This window comes from Seriola dumerili, unplaced genomic scaffold (assembly GCF_002260705.1).
Source record: "Seriola dumerili isolate Sdu_G_001 unplaced genomic scaffold, Sdu_1.0 BDQW01000011.1, whole genome shotgun sequence".
Taxonomy (NCBI): domain Eukaryota; kingdom Metazoa; phylum Chordata; class Actinopteri; order Carangiformes; family Carangidae; genus Seriola; species Seriola dumerili.
In genome coordinates, this window is record NW_019174266.1 from 617,310 (window position 1) to 626,376 (window position 9,067).

General features: G+C 41.4%; 1 protein-coding gene across 9 annotated transcripts in view; it reads left to right on the top strand.

Annotated features, from left to right (window-relative positions):
• madd (MAP kinase activating death domain) overlaps window positions 1–8,268 on the top strand; it is a 44,844-nt gene extending 36,576 nt beyond the window's left edge. For 6 of the 9 annotated variants that reach the window (XM_022747658.1, XM_022747665.1, XM_022747674.1 and 3 more), the window contains 4 exons: window positions 720–826; window positions 4,608–4,677; window positions 6,884–6,930; window positions 8,151–8,268. In XM_022747658.1, coding sequence (XP_022603379.1) covers window positions 720–826; window positions 4,608–4,677; window positions 6,884–6,930; window positions 8,151–8,264 — 338 coding nt within the window. In that variant the 3' untranslated portion in view covers window positions 8,265–8,268. The remainder of the gene's footprint in view (window positions 1–719; window positions 827–4,607; window positions 4,678–6,883; window positions 6,931–8,150) is intronic. The other 3 variants (XM_022747683.1, XM_022747697.1, XM_022747719.1) reach the window with 1 other exon arrangement.
• Window positions 8,269–9,067: the final 799 nt, after the last annotated feature.

Genomic DNA, 9,067 nt, shown 5'->3' on the forward strand with positions numbered 1-9,067 from the left:
AGTCAGTGACTGTGCTTTATGCTTCTTTCTATCTGACATGCTTCAGCCTGCCGTTAACAGCTGCGGAGGACCAGTGATGTCACAGGAAGAGTCATAGAGCATTTCCTGTATTTCACATTGTAAAAGCAGGAATTGTAAAAAAAAAAAATTAAATTAAGATTTAAAAATGGATTTAAAAAAACAGCAGAAAAGTCTCATTAAATAAACCATTTATAAAAACATTTATTAACTCATCAATAAATAATCGATTGGCTAATCGATTAGCTTCTCCGTTTAGCCTTTCTGTCACAAATAGTTTTTCAAATTCTATTATTAATTATTAATGAATAAATGTATTTATAAATGGTTTATTTAAAGAGTTTTATGCTGTTTTTATAAATCCATTATAAATACTGAAGTATTTATTGACAGATTCTTTTTACAATTCCTATTTTTAATATAAAGCTAAGGAAACGCTGTAATACTTCTCCTGTGACGTTCCCCGGTCGTCCATATCTCTCAGGATGAGCGGACTCAGTTTCTGTTGGGACTTTTGATACTGAAGTGCTTCAGCTTCAGGGTCACAGTCAAATACATCAAAATTAAATTTCACATTTCTTTCCCACGTCCCAGCAGCGTGTAATTTCTTCCCCCCCCCGTCAGCCTGTTGAGATTCGAGGGGTTTTTCAGGAATGAATTATCTGTAGCAGCTTTAAAAACTGGGCTGTGGTTTCCTTCAGGGCCGGAGCTGGGCGGAGAGTTTCCCGTCCAGGACATGAAAACCGGCGAAGGCGGACTGCTGCAGGTCACGCTGGAAGGAATCAACCTTAAATTCATGCACAGCCAGGTAAGAGGCCAGTAGAACCACAGCAGAGAACCTGCTTCTCATCTCACACGAGGGCATGAAAATGAAAATCACTCCTGACGGTTTCAGAGTTCATCCCGTCCTTCTGTCCACCTTTCTGCTCGTCTCTCCCGTTTGTCTCTGTATCATTTCCTTTCATCACGTGACGTCTTCCTCTAATGTCATTTAAAAAAAAAACAAACAAACAAACAAACAAACAAAATAAAAATCAACTGGCAGAGATGATTGATTACAACATGTTTGATTGGCGTTCACTCATACCGGACCTTTTCCCCTAGAGGAAGAATTCCTGTTTGTGCTTTTGCTTTTTTGTTTCTGCTTTTTCTTTCAGTTTCCGGTTGTATTTGTTTGTTTGTTTGTTTGTTTGTTTGTTTGTGCGTGCGTGCGTGTTTTTTTTTGTTTGCATGCGTTTCTCTCAAACAATATTAACACATCCCTCCACACGAAGTTTCTTTTCTCGACATCTGTGGTGCTCAAACCTCATGTTCATTTACTGTGTGGGAGGAGATGAAGTGTTAATGTGTGTGTTGTGCATCAGTGGTAAGACGGACGACCTTGAGCAAAGACTTTTCATTAATAATTGGCTATTTAATAGCAACTTTGACATTTTAAGTTTGGACCCTTGAACATCGTCATGTGTCGTCTTCACGTCTGCGCAGCTAGTGATAGTCGTGGGTTCGTATGTTAATGTTCTCCTCAGGTTCATTAGACTGTGACGCTGCGGTCGTCTGAGCAGTGACCCGACTAACTCACCTTCATTCACGTCACGCTTCTTTTTAGAAAAACAACAACACAAACGAGCGAGGAAGATTAATAATATTCTCATTTAGTGCGACAGATACACAAACTAATTGTAAATTTTATGACTAAAGCATGAAAGTTTCAGCGTTTAATTTACACACTCAAAGGTTTTATTTCAGACGTGGAGGCAGTTTGTGTCTGACCTCTGGTTTTTGCCCCATTTCTCCTTTATAATCATGTTTCTTCGCCAAAAATGGCATTTTTGTTCTAATAAAGATTCTCATTTGTTGCTTTGACCATGTAATATCATTTTGCTTAGAGCAGAACCGACCATTTCCAGGTGTTAATGTAGCTACAGCTTGTTAGAAACATTCACAGCTTCTGGTGTTTGTTCTGTGGAATCACATGACCTGGCAAATAATGAGAAGCTAGCACGCTAGTTTGGTCTGGACCTCACTCATCACCTCCGCTCTGCCCCAGAGGTCACATCTGAAATGCCTCCACGTCTGAAAACAAACCTCATGGTTTATAGAAATACTTTTATGCTTTAGTCATAAAATGCACAATAACCATCCTACAAATTTAAACCGATTTCTCAACAACTGAAGTGTCAGTTCACCCAGGTTACAAGACTAAAAGCTGACTCGTCGCGTCACCTCCGGTGTCATCGGGCCGTGCGGACGGTCTCGGCTGAATTTGAATCTTTCTGCCTCTGACTCGGTGCAGAGGAGGTGAATGGGATCTGTGGCGCTCTGTTGTCCTGGTTACTCTGGATGATCCACACAGCTCACTGCGGAGAGTTTTCATTCATCAAACAGTTGCATGTTTATATTTTCTATCTGCTACTTCAGGCCTATTAATAGTATTGCAATATTTTTTGGCTATATTGTAATATTCAATGTTTATCTGGATATTTTTTAAATCTCGTCTAAAGCACTTTACAATTACACAATTTAACCCTTTGATGCATAAAATCACAACTGGCATTAAAACATTCTTGTTTACAGTTTATTCATCAATAGTTTCTATTGGAACCATTTTTAATTTGCATGAAAAAAGGGGGAAAATCACAACCAAGTTAAATTAGACCCTTATAATAAAAGCTCGATCTGACTTACTTTCCAGACGAATCGTACAGAACGCGTCATTAAAAGTTTCTATATTTAATTTTAAAAGTTCAGTCGCCGCTAACCAGCCCGTTGTTGACTGGTAAACAGCTAGCCCGGCCCGCTAACTGCAGCCGGAGACAGCAGTGCTTGTTCCGTTCGGGGAGTTTGGCACAGCAGCACACGAACCAGTTCTCCACCTGAGCAGAACAAGAACCACCGTCAGCAGCTGCAGTCGGACCGCGGGACGAGAGACACAGGAAGTCCGGACGAGCCGGGGCTAGCCGGTTAGCAAGGACTGAACTTTCTAATTAAAATACTTACATTTAGCAACTTAAGCACATCACAGCAGAAACAGGAAGCAGATTTTTCATTCACCTTCATTGTAAAAACCAGGGCAGAAACTGTGTGTGTTTATAATCTGGGTGAACTGACCCTTTAACTTCTGTGTCACTACACTGACTCACTGTTGTTATTTATAACTGCCTGCTTTTGCTGCTTGTGCTTTTTCTACCGCAGTCTTTTCCGGCTCAAGTTGCATTTTTGCGCTTCACATTGCACGGGGTTGAGTGTCCACACGTAGTTCAAGTTTTTATTTTTAATCTTTATCCATCACCATCAAGCTGAGATTCCTAAAGACGCTCAGTGTGGAGAACATTTCGCTGCGAGCGGCTGCAGATTTAGGTCACGGAGAGTTTAGTGGTTTTTTGAGTCGGACACTTTCAGCAGCAGCAGCTTCATCAGCCTGTTTTTGTTTTGTTTTGTTGTTTGTTATTTTTTTTTAAAAGACTAAATTCAGCATTATATTGAAGTAGCAGCGGGTTGGTTCGGGCTCTGAGCAGCTCTGCATTGAGAGTGGTGTCGGAGGTGATATCCTAACATCGTAGCGGGATTTACTTTCCATCGGTGACCGCCCTCGTTTATCCGTTCTGCCGTGTGAGCGAGTGGTGTTGGTGCCAGCCCTTGTTGCTGGAGGAGGAGGCATGGAGGGCTCTGGGGGACTGAGATGTTTAAAGTCTGGGAAAACAAAGGTGAATCCAGCTCTCTAGTCAAACCTCTAGTCCTCTTTTTTTTATGTTTTTTTTTATTCTTTTCTTTTGTTTTGTTTTTTTGATTTCCTAGTTTTTGGGGGCTGATTCGTCTTGTGACGGGTTTTTTTCACATTGGCTCTGGGAACCTCTGAGTTTAGATCCTTGAACCGAGTCCGTACGAGGCTCCTGTCCGGATAGCGCCCTCTCGCAGTGTCGTCGAGTGTTTGTGCTCTTCTGTCCGATAATAATCCAAACCATTTCTCTCCCATGCTCTCTCCCCCTGCAAGGAGCGGAAGGTACACAACCTCTGCTGTGTTTGCTTATTAGCAGTTACATCTTATTGGGTTCCTTCTTTTTGTTTTTCCTCTGTCTTTTCTTTTTACTGTTGTAGCTGTCTGGCAAATCTAATTTTGTGTCCTTGTCTACATTTTTATATGGAAATTCCATGTATGCATCATATGGGCCATATTGCATCTCTGAGCATAAAAAGAAATGTGTTTTTTGTTTTTTGTTTTTTAAACTACCTTTGCTGTTTACATCCAAATATAAGAATAAACGTTTCAGTTGTGAAACACTTCATTGATGAAACAAATCATGCTGAATTAGTTTTGAGCTTTGAGCAGACTAAATGCATTTCTCCTCATTTAACCGTCGCCCATGTATGCGTTTGATCATGGAAACTTCTCATAGTGTGCTTTTCTTTTCTTTCATTAGCTGTTAAAAAGCTTGCATCCATGTGTAGTTGTTTTATTTTTTACCTTTCACACTGAATAAAACAAGTTAAACATGGTTAATTTCTAAATATAAAGTTGTTTACTTTTCATCCAGTGTTGTTGAGTTAATAATGTTCTGTCTTGTTTTTGTTTGTTTTTTGTTTGTTTTTAGGTTTTCATAGAGCTGAGTCACATTAAAAAGTGCAATACAGTGAAGGGAGTCTTTGTCCTGGAGGAATTTGGTAATTACACCATCTATTGATTCTAGGCCTGTACTCGGCACGGCAGTAACTCAGCTTCATGGCCAATGTATTGACGAGAGCTGATAAGTGTTCGCTGAATTGGATACCCGCTCTCCTCCGGGAGCAGCGAGACGCCGGCGTCCGCAGGTGTTTAAGTCAGTGATGAATTCTTCAGAGGACGTGGTTTTCCTCCCCAAGTTCAGAGCGAGCGACGTTTCATTTAGTAGAAAATGAAACGATAGGTCAGTGAAGTGAGAGGACAGTAAAGAAAGTGAAGATTCTTACATCTGATGTCGGCAAATATCATGAGAGCATCAGTGAGTCACATACATGTTCCTTTATTACTGCAGTGCATTTTGAGCCAATTCCAGAGCACCACCTGTGTATCAATCCACAGCTGAAAATAGTCCCCAACAAATGCACCATTTACTCCTTTTTGAATAGTAGATGGTAAAAACTGCAGTGACCAGATGTTTTAGGGAATTTGTTCAATCTTTTATAAAAATAAGAAACTATATGTTTGTGACCAGATTTGATTTAATTTAATCTTTATTTAATCAGGTCGTCTCATCGAGATTAAAATCTCTTCTCCAGGAACAAGAAGCAGTCGGTCAACAAGAGACAACACAACTGCACAATACAAGAAACTAAGAAACAAATAATCAACAACAACATTTTGAGGGCGGTTTGCAGATAAACATTTAAACATTATAACATTTTAAAGATGAAGGTTTTTCCTGGGGTTTGTTAGTAGTAATAAAAATATAGAATACCAGCAGCTTTAAGCTTTCAGATCATTTTTAATGTTTTCCTGCATGAGCTGTGAAATATTTGGTCTGGAGTCATTAACAAGTGCCAGACAAATCACTGACGTGTAAATGAATAAATGAACACAAGTTACTCCACGCGCTGTAATGACCTGTTATTAAGTTCTCCCTCGTTGCTCTGATAGAATCAGAATAACACGATTGATCCACTTCAACTGACTGAAACCGAACAGTGTCAAGGACCTACGTCTTCGTTTTATTTCCTGGTTACAAAGAGATAAACTCGTTTATTAAAGAGCGTCACTTTTAAAAGCACAAAGGGAGATTATTTTGAGGTTCAGGCCGCCTGTGTGTTTCACACTCACACTCACAGTACGACAGTGCAGTTTCTGATCATCAGAGGTTGAGAGTGCCAGGCCGGGTTACTGCCGTGTCTCTGTGCTGCTTTTGTAATGTTGCCCTCATCTTTGCCACTATGAAAACCTTCATTCTCCAGCAGGTAAAGTGTTGTCACCTTTCTCCTTCTTCTTATTCAAAACTTAATTCTGTGCAGAATATTTCCTCACACTGGTTCATTTCTTCCTTGAGTTTTTCCCTCTGCTTCCTTTCGTCACTTGCTTTTCATTTCGGAGATCACCCCAGACTCCATCTCTCATGTGGTCATCATTCTCCGACAGTCTGCCTCTGTATCTCAGTGGAGATCATTGGTGGGACTGTTGTTTTGGGGGAGGGAGGGAGGAAGGAGGAGGAGGTGGAGGAGGAAGAGGAGGAGGAGTTGGGGAGAGGGATTTAACATTTCCCAGCCCTCTTCATCTGTCCAGATCTCAGCCTCCTCATCTCCGCTGCGGGTTCACAGTTACTAATGAAAAGTCAGTCTGTCCCGGGGACAGTGACGTGGTCCGGGGTCAAAGGGTTTTGGCCTCTTGTAGCTGCTTCTGTGACGTCTTTTAACTTTCAGTCCTCTGGGGTGGAACCGGTCGGGGGAGGGGAGGTTGTCCCTTTCTTTTCTTTTCTTTTTTTTTTCCCCCTTGTCTTTTTTTTCTTTGTTTGTTTGTTTGTTTGTTTTTCATATTTGAAAATGTATAACCTTTACAGTCTCTTGTTCTAAGACATGTGTGTGTTTTTATTTGTCCATTTCGTGGGCCATGAACGTCTCACCAACAGTCCCGACCTCAGATTCAACACTTTGCTTTCTAATTTAAAAAAGTTTCATCTTTTAAATATTTAATGAGTCAGAATCACTAAGTTTAACCAGGATTTAACCTCCTGAGCTGACTGCTGTGGTGGACCGTTCTTGGCCCACATCCCATTTTACACCTTGTTGAAAGTTCACCCCCTGTAAAACCCCCCCCCCGCCCCAAAGAAAAGCTCTCAAACATGAACTCACTGAGGTTCCTGCTGCCTTTGAATTCTTTGTTTTGTCTCTTGCACCGGCATAGTTCCTGAAACTAAAGAAGTGGTGATCCACAAGTACAAGACCCCCATGGTGAGTCCTCGCTCCAGCCGTCAACAGTCAGTGCTTTTTACCAGTGCATGTGGAGAACTAGTCTCGAGGTGCAGGAGGGAGAAACGCACATCTGAAAACATGACGAACACGACGACTAACAAGAAACGAAATCTGAAAACTGTAGCCGGAATCTGAATGAAAACACTTTCCAAACACACACACACACACACACACACACACACACAGACAGCGCTGAGGGATGAAAAAGACTAAACATTAAGACAACAATAACAGGAAGTGAGGAAACACTGAAGACCGGAAAGAAAAGATAGTGATAAAATAATAAAACACTGAAACAGAGGAGGTTTATTAATGTGAGTAAAACCATAAAGGAAAGGTAGGATATTAAAAAAAATCAAAGAAAAATGGTGAAGATAAAGTAATAAAATGTGAAGAGAGGAGATGTTTGGAAAAAAATAAAACCAGAAATAAAATAAATAAGCAGAAATAAAAGTAGGGTATTAAAAGGAAAATAATCAAACCAGTAAAACAGCTTGAAAGATCAATAAATAAAATTCAGTTAAAAAGTAATCGACCGACTTGTTTTCTTTAGTTTAAGCAGCTGTAAGAATCTTTAATTACATTTAATGATGATTTGGTCGCCGACGTCGTGTCGACGGTCGTGAGAGAAACGTGATGAAACCAACCAATCAGAACATGAAATTAGGCAACGCTTTATTTTGAAGGTCTGTTATTTAGTTTCTTCAAACTTCCTGGAAAGAACCGACGAGTTGTTGAGACCGTTGTTTTAGTTTAGTTGGATAAGCTGTGCTGTGTTTATTACAGATGAATTTACATTAAAGAACCGGCTCCATTTAAACCGCAGCAGATATTTATTACTCGCTCATTGATTATTGGAAACTTTGTTCTTGATTTATGCTGCAAATGTCTGAAGAACAGCTAAAACTACAATACAAGTTGTTTATTTTCAGTGTTCCTCATGAAAACACATGAATCATTGATGTCTAATAAATGTGTTAAATGCTTTTTTTTTTTTTTTGCTCATAAATCGACTGCAGAGACGGTTTTTCTAAAGTTTGGTCAGAAACTTTGCAGACGACCTTTTTTAAATAATGACGTGTGCGGCGTGTTTTAGCCCCGAGAGGAAGCTCGTGTGCAGCTTTGTTCTTTGTGTTATCTTTGACTTTCCTCGCGACTTTGATCGTCCCCTCTCCTCACGGCTTTGTCTCCCTCTGCAGGCACATCAGATCTGTTACTCCGTCCTCTGCCTCTTCTCCTACGTGGCGGCGGTGAAGGGGAAGGAGGCGGAAGGAAAACCCAAGATCCTGTCACCGAGGCCTCTTCCTAGCTAGTCTACACTCCTACAGCCCCCCTCCCCCCCCTCCCCTTGGTGTGCCTCTCTACTTGAAATGGCATCTCAGCTCTAAAACCACAGACTTCTGACAATCCCTAACTTTATTCTAAGCACACAACCCTCCCACCCCCCCTCCCCTCCCCCTCCTGTACATACAAGCCTAAGACCCCTTTTAGATCTTACTGTGTTAGACGTGTTTGGTCTGTGATGTCGTGTAAATACTCCCCCCCCCCCCCTCCCGCTGTCGTCCTGATGATCATACCGACTAGCTAAATGTTTTTTCCCGCTCCTTCAGCCCAGCTGCGTGAAAGTCTTCTGCCGAGACCCAAACTGTTTTCACAGACAGGACATGTGAGGGACGCCCCCGAGGCACAGAGTGCATGCAGGTCCCGTGCACAGCCTTGATATTCACTACAGAATAGCTTACCCACCCAGAGGCGCCCCCTGCCCGCGAACCCCCTCCTCCTCCCGTCTCCGTGAGTTATCCTGTGGTTATGTGGTTACTGTAACAGTCCAGTCTGTCCAGTTGAAACTGGTGTAAAAAAAAAAAAAACCCAACAGCCCCTCTCGTAGTGCAGGACGTCCCACACTGAAAACGCTCCTGTGCACTGCAGCAGAGCACCGCATGTAAACGCTTCTTCAAGGTGTTTGAACCCTAAAATAATGTGAGTGTTCTCAGACGTGTTCTCTTGCCCTAGCTCCTGTTCTAGTTCTACTGTAACATTTCTCGTCTGTGGTCTGCTGTTATCAACTGCATGTTCCTGTGAGGATGACGAATAAATATTATATATATATTTCTAT